The sequence below is a fragment of the Melopsittacus undulatus genome, chromosome Z (assembly GCF_012275295.1).
Source record: "Melopsittacus undulatus isolate bMelUnd1 chromosome Z, bMelUnd1.mat.Z, whole genome shotgun sequence".
Taxonomy (NCBI): Eukaryota; Metazoa; Chordata; class Aves; order Psittaciformes; family Psittaculidae; genus Melopsittacus; species Melopsittacus undulatus.
Window position 1 is genome coordinate 81,247,705 of NC_047557.1, and position 18,847 is coordinate 81,266,551.

At 43.8% G+C, this 18,847-nt stretch overlaps 1 protein-coding gene across 3 annotated transcripts in view; it reads left to right on the top strand.

Moving 5' to 3' along the window:
* Positions 1-18,847, top strand: part of RANBP10 (RAN binding protein 10) — a 66,394-nt gene that overhangs the window by 35,854 nt on the left and 11,693 nt on the right. For 2 of the 3 annotated variants that reach the window (XM_005152309.3, XM_031051929.2), the window contains exons 4-7: positions 3,594-3,761; positions 10,102-10,124; positions 12,707-12,891; positions 18,319-18,431. In XM_005152309.3, the coding sequence (XP_005152366.1) occupies positions 3,594-3,761; positions 10,102-10,124; positions 12,707-12,891; positions 18,319-18,431 (489 nt within the window). Of the gene's footprint in view, positions 1-3,593; positions 3,762-10,101; positions 10,125-12,706; positions 12,892-18,318; positions 18,432-18,847 lie in introns of those variants that run through there. The other variant, XM_031051930.2, reaches the window with a different exon arrangement.

Genomic DNA, 18,847 nt, shown 5'->3' on the forward strand with positions numbered 1-18,847 from the left:
TAGCAAAGTGCTGGGTGAGTGAAATCTCCTGAGCTGGTGGTATTAGTGATTCTCTGTGGAAAGTAAAATTCAAACAAGACTTTGTCCAGGCACTGTTCCAATACATACCAAATCTGACACTGTCTTCAGAGTGCCTGCTTGAGTGAGTCCAGAGGAGGCCATGGAGATGCTCTGAGGCATCCTTGGCTCTGGAGACAGACTGAGAGAGCTGGGCTTTTTCAGCCTGGAGAAGAGAAGGCTCCGAGAGACCTTAGAGCAGCTCCCAGTGCCTAAAGGGGCTACAAGAAAGCTGGAGAGGGGCTTTTGACAGGGCCTGTAGGCAAAGGGGAATGGCTTTAACCTAACGGAAGGGAGATTGAGATGAGCTCTTAGGCAGAAGTTCTGCCCTGTGAGGGTGCTGAGGCCCTGGCACAGGTTGCCCAGAGAAGCTGTGGCTGCCCCATCCCTGGCAGTGTTCAAGGCCAGGCTGGATGGGGCTTGGAGCAGCCTGGTCTAGTGGAAGGTGTCCCTGCCCGTAGAAGTGAGTTGAAACTGGATGAGTCTTAAGGTTCCTTCCAACTCAGATCACTCTGTTATTCAATGATGTGTCCAAGGAGGGAAAAGGCTGAGAGAGCTGTGGCTGTTCAGCTGAGTTCAAGGCCAGGTTGGATGGGGCTTGGAGCAACCTGGTCTAGTGGAAGGTGTCCTTGACTGTGTCAGTGGGTTGGAACTGGATGAGCTTTAAGGTCCTTTACAACACAAACAGCTCTCTGATTCTATGAAGCCTTTCTTCAGTTGCTTCTGACGAGTTCTTCTCATCAGTGTGTTCATCACCACCTTTGGGAGTACAGCAAGTACTAGTACTGTGAAGTACAAATCTTACAGGAGCAGGAGGAGTTGGGATTTTTTCAGTAGGATTTGTTGAGATCTGTAGGTGATGAAGCCTTTTTTTTTCCCCCCCTCGTACTGCAGAATGTATAATGTCAGTGTTGGTGCAAGTTCTTTTTGAAATTGTCTTCACAGTTGGGCACACTGTTGCATTTCTTCTGGTAGCCTTACCCTGGTGTGTAAGGTGATGTGTAAGCATCTGACTACGTAGCTGTGCTCTTTTCAAATGCTTTTTAAGGCCAGGAATGCTTTTTTTTTGAGAATAGCTAGAAGTTTGCATTTAGATTGTATTATATTAAGTAGCTTAGTAGATACATTGATTAGAGTTATCATCTGAAGTTACCAACAGCTTCATGAGAGAAGTTCTGAACTGATGCCCATGTCACATGTCTGGTTCTGGGGAGTCTAAACTGGCAGATCAGCGATGACAGCCTTCCACACACCAGCAGCAGGGAAAATAAAACCGATAATGGAAAAGGACCAGTGTTAAAACCTTGGTATTTCATTGATACTTTTACTGAATGGAGTCTTGGCAGTGGAAGTTTGACAGTAGACTCTAGAGTTCCCATCACTCCCTTCTTTGTTTTTGGCAAGCCAATTTGGATTCCTTTTGAGCTTGCCAAGAGTGCAGTCTGTTCTGCTGTCCTTCCTGGAGATGTTAGGCAGGACTGGTGTTACTGTTGGCAGCTTGTTTGGAGCTGGTTCAAGGGAAGATAGAGCTGACTCTTGGACATCTGAGTCTGTTCCCGTGGATCTGTGGGACTTAACAGAGGGAATTATTCACCATTTCTAGTCTAGGTTTTGCTAGTAGTCGTTCACACTTTCCACTGCTAAACTCTGACCAGAGGCCCAAAATCTTAGGCCATGGCATGTTTCAGTCTTGCACCATTCCCTGAGTCTCCCATTGGCATTCCTGTGGTGTGGTGCAATAAATGGAGGGCCTTGGCCATGCACCCTATGTTTCATGCTTTTCTGAGAAACCTGAGTCTGTATGTCAGCTGATGAAGACATCTGAGTGCATGTAACTGAGCACCATTTTACAGGATTAAATTTCTAGTGCCCTCAGGTGGTGGTTGTTGTCTTTGTAGGAAAGTCATGGCTTGCAGGAGTGTTCCAGCCCACCCTCATGGGGCTGCTCTCTGGGCTTTGCAGTACTCAGTCTTTTTTTGCCCTCTACTTTGCTTTCTACTTTTTAGCCCCTCTCCTCGCTTGGTCTTTGCATTTTTTATCTAGTCCTTTTACCAAGACCATTGCTCCAGATTAATAGATTCTGCACTACCCTCTGGTTGTACATGGTCAGTGCACTCTCAAAGCAGCTTCTTTTGCTTCCACTTCAGTTGCCACGGTCAGCCTAAGGACCCAGACCTATCTGTTTAAAACACAGGTGGTTGTTACTAATGTTGTGTCTATCTTAGGCTTTTTGATAGAAGCCTGTCTCTCTGTGCCATGTGGTTTTGATTGTGTAGTTCATGGGAACACTATAAAGAGCTGAAAGGTCCCGATTCTTTTTGGAAGTCTTTTAATGACAGTGTGTTGTGCTTTCTTTAAACTCTCTGATAAGACAGTTCCTCAGAACTCTATGGTGTCCATGCTCATGGCAAGGGGTGTAGAACTAGGTGAGCTTTAAGGTCCCCTCCAACCCAAGCCATTCTGTGCTTTTACGACTCCTCACCTGCCATAGTCTCCTGCTACATAGGAGTCTCTACCTATATCATCTTCTAAGAGATGGGATAAGCCATCTTGATCAGTAGTGGCACCTGAAGTTGGCGCAGGCATGGTTAGTAAATTCAGCTGGCATTCACTGAATCACTCTCTGGCCACAGATGTGGGGGCACTCTCCCCTACTAGAGGGAGATGAGACTCCTGAAAAGAAAAGACTAGTGTGTTGCCTGAAGAACACTTCTGCTTTTAAAAGGTGGACTAATCTCTCTTCTTTGCAGTATTTACCAGTTATATCTGGCATTTCTATATGTAGGAAATTCACAAAAGAATCTACAAGAGAACTGTGGTAGATCAGAGCAAAACCAGGAGCTAGGCATGGCGGAATTACTGTGAGGTGTGGAAAAGGGCATGTGGACAGAATGCTGTCCCTGACCCCAGCTGTAACCATGGCACAGTGTTACTGGCAGAAGAAATAAAATATATTTATGTTAGAATTGACCACTTTTAAAATTGCCAGGCGAGGGTTGTGCTGTACCATGTCCACAGAATGGGAAATGTCACCACCCAAGGGGAACACAGAAATCCTTATCAGCTGTTGGAAGGGAAATGTAAATGTGAGAATGCAAAAAGTGCCTCTGGCCATTGGGTTATTCCTCTGAGCAGACAATGCTGCACTTGGCTGAGAATTATTTTAAATGCTTCTGCTGGAAGATGGTGTTAGTGGGAAAAACAAGTGTTTTACAATGAGAAGCTTGTTTCACTGCAGGCAAGATAAAACAGAAATAGTTTATTAAAACAAAAAAAAAATCTTTGTCAAAATTACTTTTTGCAGTGTCCCTTTAATTGCTTCTCATAAGGGACACGAGATTGAAACCTAATTGATGTATTGTGATTTATGACTTTTCAGGTACTGGTATGTGAATGTTAGTATTGGGATGAATCAGGAGTAGGATTAAAATTTTTTAATTTCCTCCCAGAAAATTGTGTCCTGAGACTATCACTGCTGTGTTGCTCAGCTGAGATGGCTTCACTGCTGACTGGCTCTTTTGTCTTGTCTTGTGCAGGATGGGATAAACATTCCTATGGGTACCATGGGGACGATGGGCACTCCTTCTGCTCCTCGGGGACAGGACAGCCCTATGGCCCTACGTTCACCACTGGAGATGTGATTGGCTGCTGTGTCAACCTCATCAACAATACCTGCTTCTACACAAAAAATGGCCACAGCTTAGGTAAATAAAGAAAGATGTTCTCAGGAAAGGGACGCTTCTGCCCTGCTCTTTCTGCTGGTTACTCTAATGCTTGGCATGTGTTGTAACACTTGTCCCACATATATGGAATAGGAGAGAAAAACAGCTCTGGACAGCAGTCAGGAGTTGTAAATTGGCGGCAAGACAGAAATTTCAGCATGTGAAAGGGTTTTTGTGCTGCTCCATCTGTTGAAGTAGGTTAGAATTGCATCCCCAGCTTCTGCTTCTTTCCTCTGCTACTGTGCAGCTGGGGGAGGCTGGATCAGATGGCAAATGTCTGGCAACAGGGAAATAAAGAAGTGGTAAGTTTAGTTAGTGTATTATTCTGATACCTACATAGCCACTGTATCACTGTCTTTCCATTTTTAAATGGGACTTGTCCATCTGTGAGCCGTAACACATTGGTCCCAGCATTCCCAAAGCTAGACATTGATTCAGCTAAAGAAGTCTTACTTTAAGCACTGACCTATAATTTGATTCATTCCACAGTAGTTTCAGTATTTCCCCTGAAGTTAAGGACTTCAAAACTTTGCCCAAAGGAATCTCTTCCAGATTTCCAGGCATCTGTCATGTCTGATTTGCCTGAAATAAAAACTGGTGGCCATTTTCACTTAAAATATCTTTCACTTGGATGACATATTCTCCACTCTGGACAAATTCTTGTGGTTTTTTTTTCTGGTCACGTAAGACATGCAGTATATTTTGATAGGTTCATCTCACTTTTTGTGCTGGAATTCATTTTTTTGGGCAGGGACAAGCACTCCTTTCCTTTGCTCCAGCACTCCTTCCCTTTGCTTCTTGTCTCTGTGTCAGTTCTACTTTGTTGAATTCAGGATGAAGTAACTGGTAGAAAAATATCACACTTAAAGCATACAACAGAGCAAAAGTTGTTTTGAGTTACTGGCTGGGCTGAAGGAAGGAGTGGGATTGGAGTTTGGTGGAAAGTGTGTAATTTCTGGTGAGCTCCTGGAAAGAGTACTGGGCACCCTGGTACTGGAGAGAGCTGGACATGCTGGAGAGAGTCCAGCAAAGGCCTGCCAAGATGATGAAAGGACTGGAGCATCTGGGACTGGGAGGGGATTCTGCCCCTCTACTGCGCTCTGGGGAGACTCTCCCCTGCAGTCCTGTGTCCAGCTCTGGGGCAACAACACAGGAGGGACATGGAACTGCTGGAGCAAATTCAGAGGAGGCCACGGAGATGCTGCAAAGGCTGGAGCAGCTCTGCTCTGGAGACAGGCTGAGAGAGCTGGGCTGGTTCAGCCTGGAAAGGAGAAGGCTCCAGGGAGACCTTAGAGCAGTTCCCACTGCCTAGAAGGGCTACAGGAAACATGGGGTGGGGTTTTGAGCAAGGACCTGTAGGGACAGAACAAAGGAGAATGGCTTTAACCTGACAGAGGGGAGACTGAGATGAGATTTTAGCCAGAAGTTCTTCTCTGTGAGGGTGCTGAGGCCCTGGCACAGGTTGCTCAGAGAATCTGTGGCTGCTCTATCCCTGGCAGTGTTCAAGGCCAGGTTGGATGGGGCTTGGAGCAACCTGGTCTAGTGGAAGGTGTCCCTGCCCATGGAAGTGAGTTGGAACTGGATGAGTCTTAAAGTCCCTTCCAGCTCAAACCACTCTGTTATTCTATGATCTGTCCAAGGAGGTGAAAGGCTGAGAGAGCTGTGGCTGTTCAGCTGAGAAGGCTCAGGGGAATCTCATCAATATGCGGATACCTGAAGGAAGGGTGCAAAGCAGACAGTAGTGCCCAGTGCCAGGATGAGAGGCTATGGGCAAAAACTGAAACACAGGAGGCTTCCTCTGAACATCAGGAGACACTTTAACTGTGAGGGTGACTGAGCATTGGCATACGTTGCCCAGATGAATCATGAAGTCTCCTTGAAGGTTTTCAGAAGTCATCTGACATGGTCTTGGACAACCAGCTGTGGGTGGCCTTGCTTGGGCAGAGGAGTTGGACCAGATGATGATGCTTCCATCCTCAGCCAGTGGGTTATTCTTTGAAGATAGCACACTATGCTAGAGGTGTATCAGAGATATGGATCTGAGATGTGGGCTTTGCACCCTCAAATCTCAAGATGAATCCTTCTTTTGAGGCAGATGCAGGGAGGTCTGGTGCTCCTGCAGAAAGACCTTTTTGGGGAGAGTTGTTTTCAGTTTTCCCTTAATTTTGTATCCCCCCATTTGTTTGATGGTTGGCTGGAAATGAGGCACATGCCTTCTGAGAAGTGTTCTCAAGTTTGTGTCCCTGCATTCAGCAACTAGTCCTGATGCTTTGGAACATATTAGGAGGTTTCCATTCTTTGATCATCCTTTTGAGACTTATTTTTAACATTTTAATTCGATAAATTGAGCCTCAATCAGGATCCCAGTGGGGAGTTTCTGAGAGTTGAGTGTTTGATCTGGCTTCTTTTTTGAAATTATAACTGTTTATCAGTCAGACCATGTGTGATGCAGGGGGCTTCCTAGTGAAGACTTGTGGTTTATTACCTGGTGCGATCAGTCACTAGTGAAGACACTAGGAGTCATTTCTAGTCTGTAAGTATTAGTTAATTGCCCAGATTTCTATTACCTGGATTGTTCTAAATTTAATTTATAATATGTGGATGTTGCTCTTTCCAGTCAAGAGCTGGGAGGACAAGCAGAGTTGTGAAAGCAACTGCTGATGGTGTTGAACAGGAACTGTTGCTTAGGAATGAGAAAAGTTCCCCCATACAACAGTGACCAAGACACTGAAATAGCTACAATGATTTCACAAAATCTCTCCTTTTAGTTCCTGCCCTAGATGTTTACTGTGTGTTTACACATAAGTAGTGCAGTGGCTCATGCTTGCTGTTTTCCTTTGTTGGAGGGGGTGGTTTTCCAGCTTCACCATTTTTCAACCTGACAGTGCTGTTGCTTTTGACTGTAATGAAAGCATAACAGTCAGGAAGAGGCCAGGTCTTCTGTTTAATGAATACAGATTTGTTTGTTTGAAATTTGATTTCTTTTTAGTTACTGGGAGTCTGCAGAGTAATAGGGTGTCCTAGAAATTGTCCCTTGCTCCATCCTCTGTTCTGTTCTCAAGGCTGTCCTATATCTGCGTCTCTGTACATATGAAGCCAAACACAGAGCGTGGTTCAGTGTAATTACCATACTCAAATTCTTTGCCTGATGTCCTGGACCTGGAGTTTTGTTTTCTGTTTGTCCCAAACAAAACAATGATCTATAAACATTTGGAGATCTTTATAGAAGTGAAGTTACCTGGTCTTTCTTTCTTAATTTTTAGTGCTACTTTTTCTTCAAATATGGGCTTTTGGGGTTGAAAAGCTGTGTTTTCTAAAGTGCCATTTAATGATCCCTTGGTGAGTAGCCTACCCCAGCAGTGAGCAATGTCAGTGGGAAGAAACGGGAAAGGAAGGGAATTAAGTTACACTAGGCTTAGAGAGCAGCACAAGGAGTCTTCCTTCTCTTTGGCTGTCAGATGTATGGTACAAGACTTGGGATGTGTGAGCAGATTATAGGTAGGAGACTCTCCTGGGAGTCCACAATTGGCTCATTCATGTACCAACTTCTCTTTGAGCTGTAGTGGCGTAATGGTTGTACTCGGAGAGGAGAGATGATGTGGGTAGAGGAGACAGAGTGATGGAATTACAAGGAAGTACAAGGGAGTAGCAGACTCATTGCTGGGCAGAACCAACAAAAGCTGCTGCAACATTTTCCTGTCTTTTTACAAAAAAAGAAAACCTCAGCCAGGAAGACTGTTGTTAAGTGCCAGTGGTGCCATTGATAAACAAACACAGCATTCAAGATAAATGCTCCCCAGTGAATGCTGAGGAGAAGAGTCCCATGGGCCACAAGTCAGTCTCTTATACAGCTTCTTATGGGCACAGAACAGATAGACTTAAAAGAAGAGGTGAAGCAGGTGTCAGCAGAGGAACCAAGAGCAGATGGAGGCAGGAACAATGATTTATTTGAAAGTCTGAATGCTTTCTGCACTGGTGGAAGCATATCCTTGAAGATCTTGAATATTTCATGATACTTAATGCTAACCTGAGAATCTCATTTCTGAGTTGTGTAAACCCAGGGTTTACCTGGAAAAAGATGAATGTGCTTTTTTCTCGATGTTCCCTGACATAAAGCCCCTGAAGCTGTACACAGTCATTGTGTAATACTGCTGCAGATGTCAGAAATATTCATAAGATAGTCAGCCCCTGTGTGGTGCCAGTTAGCTTGACAGCAGGGTTCAAGTGCCCTGCCTCTGGGCATTTGAATTTGTCACTTTTAGCAGAATTGTAGTAGCTTTTATTTTCTTAAAGATGTTATTCTCTCTTCACCATTTCTCTCTCTACCTTTTCAACCGTGTCCTTTTCATATGTTAATTAGATACCACCCCCTTTTGTTTTCCTTGCAGTTTCTTCCATTGCTTAACTATGATCTTCCGTTGTCTCCATATTTCTCTATTTAATCAGATCCATCAGGAGCATGGTATAAGAACTGTTTTCTTGGCTACCAAATTCTGGATGTTCTTGTTGAAGCTGAGTATTGAACTCTGGAGACATCCCACAAAAGCTGTTTGACATCATACATAGTCTTAATTCTCTGTTCTGGAATATGCTCTGAATGTCTTCTGGCTGCTGATAAAATGCTTTTGACAAGTTCTGAGCAGTGTCATGGCAATAAAAAACGTGATGTGGCTAGAAGTGGGGTGGGGGTGAATTAGGAGGGAAAGAAAGAGAAGTAGATGAGAGGAGGGAGACCAGTACCTAAAGGGGGCTGACAGGAAGTCTGGAGAGGCACTTTTTACAAGGACAGGTAATGCCAGGATGAATGGGAATGGCTTTAAACTTTCATTTGACTTATGTAACAGAGTGCCAAACATATGAATGCATTAATTTAAAAGCAATGTAATAACTTTATTTATCGAATCACAGGGTAAGTCTCACTGGGACAAGGTCCGAACTGCCATCATGTTAATGCAACCATGTTGGCTATTTATTTAGCAAAATATTCGTGGGCTTTTTTTCTGATAATTTCATTTTCAGTCTGTGCTGTATCAAATAGTAAATATTTCATGGAATCACAGAGTAGTTTGGGTTGGAAGGGACCTTAAATCTCATCCAGTTCCAGTCCCCTGCCATGGGCAGGGGCATCTTCCACTAGACCAGGTTGCTCCAGACCTCGTCCAACCTGGCCTTGAACACTGCCAGAGATGGAGCAGCCACAGATTCTCTTGAGCAACCTATGCCAGGGCCTTAGCATCCTCACAGGGAAGAACTTCTGCCTAAGAGCTCATCTCAGTCTCCCCTCTGTCAGGTTAAAGCCATTTCCCCTTGTCCTGACCCTACAGGTCCTTGCTCAAAACCCCACCCCATGTTTCCTGTAGCCCTTCTAGGCAGTGGGAACTGCTCTAAGGTCTCCCTGGAGCCTTCTCCTTTCCAGGCTGAACCAGCCCAGCTCTCTCAGCCTGTCTCCAGAGCAGAGCTGCTCCAGCCTTTGCAGCATCTCCGTGGCCTCCTCTGAATTTGCTCCAGCAGCTCCACGTCCCTCCTGTGTTGTTGCCCCAGAGCTGGACACAGGACTGCAGGGGAGAGTCTCCCCAGAGTGCAGTAGAGGGTCAGAGTCTCCTCCCTTGACCTCCTGTCTTTGCAGATTCAGAGCATTGTGGAGCTGTGTCCAGGGATAGCCTGATACTAGCCGGGCATTGTCTTTGGCCACATCTCTGTCAGCCATCCTAGGCAGTGCCTGCCTTTGTCTCAGCATCTTTTTTTCTGGTATGCTAAATGTAAATGAAAAGGGAAACTATACACTTGATTTTCATTTCTGCTATTTGGAACTGTAGCAGCGTAGTTTAGAATGGAGCTGTTCTTGACACACTATTTCTCAGGTGCTCTTGGATCCTGTTGGAATGCTGTTTCCCAGCAGTAATACAAAGTTTTGAATGTTCATTTCTGTCTCTCTGGCTAGTCAGAACTAGTTATAGCCTAAATCAAATCAGCGTTACAGTAAAACTCTCTAAAGCCAAAGTGAGTCTTGAAAACGTTCCTTCATAGTAACAAGAGAGTGAAGAGGGACAAGCAAAGAAAAGAGGAGCTGCCTTTTAGAAAATCAAATTTTTGGGGCAGATGTCAGAAGGATTTAGATTTTTCCCTGAACCTTTCTCCAGATGTAAAACCTTGCAGAGGAGGAGTCTGGGGAGGGAAGTTACTTATAGATACAGCAGCTCGTGAAGAGCAGGGTCAGAACTGAGTTACTGAAGCACAGCAATGTTTTGTAGCATGTTAAGGATGTAGCCTAGCAGGGAGAAAATCCTTTGTCTTTTTAATTTTAATATTTTTCCCCCTACAGGTATAGCCTTTACAGACCTCCCTGTAAGTACACCTCTTTTCAGTATTTTAACTACAAATGCAAACAGAATGGAGGGAGAAGAGAGTGTGTGTGTGTGATTGTGTTTGATGCCTTGTTAAAAGAATGGTAAAGCATTACTGAATGATGTGGATGCTTCTTTTTCTGTGACTTTGTAATCCTGTGCCTGGGTTTGTGGACTATTCACATGCCTTCTCTCATCCTTCATCACCTTTAGAGGATGAGGTATCCTCTTGACATGGTAAGGGATCCTTCTGGAATTAAAGTTAGTATTCAAACTTCATTACAGGTCAATGTCTTCCCAATGCAGATTCAAGTGTGGGCAGTGGATGTGAAAAGCCGTTGAGTAGCCTCTCATATGTCCCATCAGCAGGCTGGCTGTAGCATGCGTGCTCGTCACACAGGTTTTTGACAAGTCTTCTCCTATGATGAGTAACCAGCTCATGGAATCACTGGAGGAATGTATTTGGCATCCATATGGGGCTGATAGTTACTCCTGATTCACAAACTAGTATCAAGCTACTCTTGAGTGCAGTGACAGCAGTTGAGTTACACCAGGCAATAGCATCTAGTCAGAATGCAGAAAAGTGTGATTTTTACAGTGGGTCATGAGCAAAACCATGGTTGCTCTTTTTCAGGCTCAAGTGTTCCTGAGCAAGGAGCAGATGTTTAGGAAGAGAAGATAAAATGAGGTCAGGCATACACCAATACATCCCCTGCACCCACTTCCCTCACACAGACTTCCTGTCCCTGAGGCTGCACTCCTGTCTTTGTAATTCATAACCCTAAGTGAATTTCCCCTTAGGAATTCCTTAGTTTCCATAACTTAGGCCTCAAAAGTGCTTATTTGCTTGGCTGACTTCTCCACTGTGTGGAAGAAAGCTTGTTCTTCTCTGCTTGGCACCTCTTGCCAAAAAACGTATTTTACTCCTCTAAGTTTTGTGTCATGAGAAATAACACCTAGCATTCCCTGTTCGCCTTCGCAATAGGATTTCCTGCTTTACTGATCTCTCCCATATCCCAGCCAGTGTCTGTGCTGAAAGATGTTCTAGTTATTTAATTTGCCTTTTCACATCAGCTGTCAATACGGCTTGATGCCCAGGCTCACTGAGTCCAGAGCATCCCCCATACTGCTGTTTCTTTATCTCACCAGATCATCCTTACAGGGTCTCATGCTTCTCTGTGTGTCCTGTGCAGAGGAGATGCTGGTTTAGTGGTAAACTGGAAGAAGATCCGATCAGATCGTTTTGGATATCAGCTATTCAAGTGCCTTCTGACAGGGTCTCTATTGAAGACTATCTCTCTGCCATTAACCAGCCCGTTTGCTGAGCTGTTTTCCGTGGAAATCTCCTTCTGGCTTTTACAGCAGCAGCTCATCCATAACTGTTGCTTTTGGCCAGGAAGGAGAACAGTGGCCCTATAGGCCTCCTGCTATTGATAATTATCCTCTATGAGATAATTTCTCTCTAAAAAGAAGCTTAAAGACACTTGAGTAGGTCATTTCACCTCCTGACTATGGATGTAAGCAAGAGCAGCAGACTTCTTCCCCAGTGCGGGTTTTGGACATTCCTCTTCATATGCTAAATGACTCAGCTTCTGTGTTGGCTGCACATGACTTTGAGTCCTGTTACCCTTTTCCAATATTATTCCCTTGAATTCCTGCCTTCTTGCCTCACCCTTGCAGGCACCTCTCTATTCCATGTCCTTTCCTGGCCCTTCTTGCTCCCTTGGTGCTGCATGGTTTCTTTGTTACTGGCACCCCTCCCTACACCTTTTCTGATGCCATTTCTCTTTTCCCCATGTTTAAGTGACTCAGGGATTCAGTTTGTATCCAGAAACATAAAGAGCTTGAATTCAGAGAACTTCTGGGTAGACTTTGACTACCTATTCTCAATTAGATCATCTTTGGAAGCAGAATTACTGGATGAATTTTAGAGCTCTATTTACAGCGGTAATTTTTTCTTTTCTCCATATTCTGGTGGTGAATGAAAGCTTCCATTCGGATCCATAGGCTTGTTCTTAAAATTAAATTCATCTAGCAATAATGGAATTTCTTGTGTGAATGACTTGCTGTCTTAGGGCCATCAAAGACTTAACCTCAGAGCTCCATTACCAGCCATTATTCCCTTGTCATCAGAGATGTAAAGTATTCAGAGAACAGCTGCCAAGAAAAAAGAGAAATCTGTAAAAAAAATTGAAGAACACATAGATCTGTTGATTCACATAATGCACCATCCATTTTTATTCTTGGTGTTAATCTTCTTATTATTATTAGCTTCTGGCTCATGAATTTTGGTAGAAATTGAGTAGAAAACTAAGCCAGGAAGTGGACAGGCCACATACAGCAACCATGATGTCAATCACTGACTGCTGGGAGATTGAGCCCATGGCTCTATAGTTTTATGCAGTAATTTTCAATAACTGCACAGTAAGTTGTGTGTTTCCTTGAGGGGTCCCTAAAGGGCAGTTGCCTCTCCCCACTCCAATACATTCTTCAATGTAAAGAGCAGCATTTCTGTCTTACCAAATCATGTAACTGGAACAGAAGGCTGGGTTTGATAAGAGTTTTTTTTTTCTTCCTTCACAGTCAAATCTCTACCCTACAGTGGGTCTCCAGACTCCTGGAGAGATAGTTGATGCCAACTTTGGGCAGCAGCCATTTGTGTTCGACATTGAGGACTACATGAGGGAGTGGCAAGCGAAGATTCGGAGCACCATTAAGCGGTTTCCCATAGGAGACAGACTAGGCGAGTGGCAAGCCATGCTGCAGAAGTAAGTCACTGTTTTGGTGTTCAGCTTCCTCCCTTCTGTTAGGCTGTAAATACTTTATAATGCTAATTTATGCATTCTTACAGCAAAAAATGCCAGGCAGTGCATTTTGCTGAAGTTGTTTTGCCCTCTGTTTTGTTGTTTGATAGTCTTTCCTATGTAGATTGCTTCTGTTTCAAATGTAAAAGATACAGGAAAAGTTTTCAGCCAAAGACTGCATGAAAGCTTGTAGGAATGGGAGAAGATACACTTTGAGGTGATCACAGGGGGAAAGGGGTGGAAAGGACACCATAAAAACTCTTAACATAGAAGAAAAGCCAGTATGTAAGTCAGCTGAATCGAGAAATGAAAGAGCAAGAAGTAGCCTAAACCAGAGGCTTCCAAACCCAACTTAACTGAAGACACAGTTACAGCACTCTGTAAATGTATGAATATTGAATGAATTTCTAATGGCAAAAAGGAGTGAATGGAACTTGGTGAGAACAAGTAACAGGAGTTGTCAGAGGTCAAGAATGTCTTCTGTCTGAAGAAAGACCCAACTGACTAAAGCTCCACAGCTTGGAAACAGGTAATTGAGGAAGGTGGACTGTAGTTGTCTCTTGTCAGTCATTCACACCATGAATGGCATGACTAGAAAGTGATTATTCACTATTTCTCAAACCTCAAGAATTAGAGAAAAAACATTGCACTTAAAAACATTTTTTTTTTTATTCAGTGAAACTGTGGGACTTGCTGCACTGTGGGACTTGCTGCTGCAAGAAGTAGTGGGAGTTTAGGTATAAGTAGATTTTTACATACACAGCATCTAAGTATTCACAGTAATTCATGGAGACCAGTTCCATGGCGGTATTTTAAACCCCCAGGTCTGTGGCTGTTGGTTCTGTTTCTGATTACAGTGAGCTCTGTATTTCACCTTTTTATTATATTCTTTCCCTAAACAGCAGATACTGGTCAGTGTCATCCAGGAGACTTAGATGCAGTGATGATTGCATCCATGTGATCATTCTTGTTTTCTGTTAGTCTTGTATTTAGTTATTTGCAGATAATTCAGGGCAGCCAGGAAAACCTTTGAAAAATAACTAGCAGAAACTATTGAAAATAATAATATCTTTCTTTACTAAAATAAGGAGCAGAAGGCCTGCCAGAGATTTTTTTAGGGCTTATAGGAAGACTGCAGTATAAAAAGAGACCTTGTGGAGGATAAGACCATATGCAGTTGAATTCTTTGCCTGTGTGTCCAGAAATCAATTAGGCTGTCATACTGGAATGCTTCTTTGTGAGGGATTTGACAGAGCCTATGTTTGGGATTGAAGTGTCTGTCAAAGAAGCACTGGAAGAAATAGGTGAGTGAAGAAAGTCTGTGGGATCAGATATTTGCCTAGAGTCCTAAAGAGACTCAAGGAGAAAACAGGTGTACTTGTGGCTGTGGAGAAGAGTTTCTCACCCAACTGCTTAGGGTCAAGAGAAGGGGAGTATGGTGTGTATGATGCCATGTTTCATGAAGGGTTTCAGAAGAGAGTCATGCACAAATGGGCCGAGAGAACCTTGATGTCTGGCTTGGACAAACATGTAAAAGCACTACTGAAGTGTAGATGTTTTGGGCACATGGAGGAATAGGATGTGGATTTTGCAAAGAGGAGCCTGCAGATACATTGGTATGGTTATTGGGCTGCTGTCTTCATCTTGGAAGTCCAAAAGGCTTTTGGGAAGTTCCCTTGCTGCAAACTATGGGGGAACTAATGCAGCCAGAGGCTAATGTCCAGTGTTGATTATGAGTTGTTTAAGAGACAAAAGACGGAGTGATTGGGCAAGGGATTGTTACTTTGGGATGATGAGACTGTAAAGAGACTTGGATGCATGCCAGTAGTGTCTGTGGTGTTGAGGATGCTAAGGGTGGGAAGAAGGGATTCTCCAGGAAGGAATGAGATCTTTGGGTTATGATGAATCATTACACAGAAGTGTCAGCTCCCTTTCTTTTTCTCTTGGTTTTTTTTTTTTGTAAAAAGCAGGGAAAAATAAGTAATGCAAAGATTTGTCAGGGGAAATACAGAGACCAAAAGATAATTCTGTCACTGTATGAATATGTAGTGTACCGTTAATGTGATGTTTTGGTTCTTTCTCTCCAAAAGTATGTAATAGAAGTGAGAAGAGCATGAAAAAAATACCCAAAGTAGAATATGCCTTTGCACATGGGGTGGGTGGGTATGGGTGGGTGTAAGGCAGGGAACAAATATACAGTGTCAAAGAATATGATTGTGAGGGGTAAGGCAGAAGTGTGAAATAAATGTGTTGAATAGCCTTTAGAAGGTGATGAAGGAACAATTGTACGGCAAGAATTAAAGGATATCATGTGACCTTCTATAGCAAGATGACCTGCTTAGTGGATGAGGGAAAGGCTGTAGATGTTGTCTACCTAGACTTTAGTAAAATCTCTGACTCTGTTTCCAGCAGCATTCTCCTGGACAAACTGGCTGCTCATGGCTTGGATGGTGTACTCTTCACTGGATAAAAAACTGGCTGGATGGCTGAGCCTGAAGATTGCTGATGAAAAGTCACAAGTGGTGTTCCCTAGGGCTCAGTACTGCAGCCAGTTCTGTTTAATGTCTTTATCTTTTTAATCTGGTGTCATTTACAGACTTATTGAGGAAGCACAAAGGGATCAAGTGCCCCCTCAGTAAGTCTGCAAATGACACCAGGTTCGTTGGGAGTGTTGATCTGCTGCAGGGTAGGAAGGCTCTGCAGAGACATTTGGACAGGCTGGGTCAATGGGCTGTGGCCAGTGGTATGAGGTTCAACAAGGCAAAGTGCCAGTTCCTTCACTTGGGCCACAACAATTCCATGCAACACTCCAGGTTTGGGGAAGAGTGGCTGAAAACTGCCTGGTGGAGAAGGGCCTGAAGGTGCTGAGTGACAGAGCTGAGCATGAGCCAACTTGAGCCCAGGCAGCCAAGAACACCAAGAGCATCCTGGCCTCTGTCAGCACCAGTGTGGCCAGCAGGGCCAGGGCAGTGATCATCCCCCTGTATTGGTGAGGCCACACCTTGAATCCTGTGTTTAGTTCTGGGCCCCTCACTATGGGAGAGACATAGAGGTGCTGGAGTGGGTCCAGAGAAGGGCAGCAGAGCTGGGGAAGAGCCCGGAGCACAAGTCTGATGGGGAATGGCTGAGGCAACTGGGAGGGTTTAGTCTGGAGAAGAGAAGGCTCAGGGAGGACCTTATCGCTCCCTGCAACTGCCTGGCAAGATGATGTAGCCAGCATGTGGCTGGTCTCTTCTCCCAAGGAACAAGGGCTAGGACAAGAGGAAATGGCCCCAAGCTGCACCCAGGGAGGTATAGACTGGATAATAGGAACAGTTTCTTCTCCAAAGGGTGGTGAGTGCCCAGGGCAGTGGTGGAGTCACCATCCCTGGAAGTGTTCACAAACCATGCAGAGGAGGCCCTTAGTGGCATGGTTTAGTGGTGGACTTGTGGGGTAAAGGTTGGACTCGATCTTAAAGGTCTTTTCCGACCTGGTTGATTCTATGATTTTAAGTGAAGATAATCAGATGGCACATTGAGAAAGAATAAAAAAGGGTTTTTTTCCAACTCTCTGCCACAAGATACAATGAAAACAGCGTGGATCCAAAAAGTCACTGAAGAAGTCACTTTTCTGGAAGAAAACTGAAGAAAAATCTATCAGGCTACAATGGAGTGAGATTCTACCACTAGGATAGGAGCTATCTGACTGATCATTGAGAGCTGGAAGGGAAAAGTATATTTCATGTATGTCTTTATTTTTTCCTAGGCATTGGCTTTTGCCTTTTAGGAAGTCCAAGTGTTGGGCCACAGCGTGTTCAGTCTGACCTAGCATGGATGAGATGCAACAACTGGCATTGACTTTAACATTCATTTTCATTCTGATGTACTGAACTGTTGACACAGTAGGGTCATTTCACTCTTTGCAAAATATCTTGTCAGGCTTTGGAAGGACAAGATCTGCTTTTGGAAAGCAGCCAAAGAGAAGGGAGAGTTTAATTGATATTTAAATTAAAATAATTCATAGTTCCTAATACACAAAAGGTGACTTGTTCAGAAAAAAGTGTGTCTTGCATTTCTGAACACAAAAGGATCTGCAGTGGGTGAGAGCACTGGTCTGTCCAGCTTAGTTTTAGATGTTTTAGTATGTTTGGTAGCACAGGTTCCTGCAGCACTTGAGTGTTTTTTTCCTTTTCCTGGTAAAAATGACTGTTTTTTTTCAGCTTTGTAGAGTATTTAAACCGTTGCAGCCTCTGACTCTGGCTACTGAATTACACTGGAGCAAGAGTTGCCTTTTCTCCTTTGCTCTTGCCAGCCTGGATCATGCTGCTCATTATTTCAGCCTGGCTGAGCCAGGATGACCTGACTGCTGTGCTTGACAGCAAGAGGGATGCAGTTAGGTCTGCCTGTCTGTGCTATGCTGAGGTCAAAGGGCATGTCTTGGACCAACCCTGATCAGAAGCACTTGCTTTTAAAGCCAATTCTAAAAATAGACACATGCTTACAATGTTATGCCTGTCATGATTGTTGACTCATAAAATACTTCTTTCTTGTACTGAGAGTAGCCAAGTTGGACATGAGTTTTGAGCTGTGACTTAGATTAATAACAGCTTCATCATGAGAAACCTATTTTGATACTTATCACTAGAAGCTTTGAAAGGCTGTGCTGGCATTTTAGGTGTTGTTAAAATCTGGTGAGCATTAACATTTAGCCACCATATCTTGGGAAGCAGAAGTGCCTTAAAAATTATCTGTTCAGAAATATGGTTTGTTGTTTTTATTTTCTACAGTGATGCTTCCTCCTCCTTCCTTCCCATCCCCCCAGAAGAATAATTTTAAAATGCAACTTGAAAATGTGAAAATATTTGTAAAATCAGTGCTGATCGTCTGCTTGTTGTAAGTCAGCAGATAAAGTATCTGTGAATATGTAGAATTCATAAGGAGATTTAACTACCAGAGATATGATTGCTGGCAAAAGAAATGGTGGAAAAAATTCAGGAGCAGAATCTTCTGTTTTTGAGATCTCTTTGAAAGCCATGAGCCTCTCTGAGGTTCAGATGTTATGTCTCTATAGTATGACACTGGATGCAGTACTAAGCCCTTATTAAGTGACCCTGGACAGCAGGCATGAAATAAATAAATAGCGTGTATGAACTGGAAGTCTAATTTTTATTATTCTGCCTCACTCCCTGTAAGGTGAATATAGAGCCTCCCTCCTGTTTGCTGAGGAACAGATGCCTGTCTTGCAAATTTACACTTGTCTGAACCCTGATTACGCCCTAAGCAAGCTAAGTTTGGTCACTGCAATTGCAAATTCTGTTGTGTTGACTTTTTTTTCTCCAGTGGATTACCCTGGAAAACCACTCCAGTGTTTTACCAATGTCTCTTCATCTGTTTGTATTTTCTATTTTCTAGTATGGTTTCGTCGTATTTGGTTCATCATGGGTACTGTTCAACAGCAACTGCCTTTGCCAGAATCACAGAGACCACAATTCAGGAAGAACAGACCTCAATAAAGAATAGACAAAGTAAGTCTCTTGGGTAGTTGTTCCCAAAGTGTGGCACACTGGCCATGTGTTACCTTGAGGACCCTGCAGAGGAGTGGAGTGCTGTGGAAGTAGAAAAGTTACTCGATGACAATACAGAGCTGTCCAGAGCACACTGCTGATTCAGCATTGCTGCCTGTGGGTCAGCACAGCTTGGGGACCATTGCTGGGAGCACTTTTCCTATCATCACTGTGTCCTTTCCACCCTCTGCCCTCTTTTCCTGAAGAACTGTCCTATTCTTTCCTTTGCCTGTCTGCTGTGAGCACTGGCTTCCATGCCTGGCAGTGTTGAATGTGCAAAATTTGTGATCAGCTTGGTTAATTTTGTTAATTAATGTTGTTGAAAATGAATAGCTGAATTCTCTAAGTTACGAGGTGACTCTCAGCTTTGAGTCCAG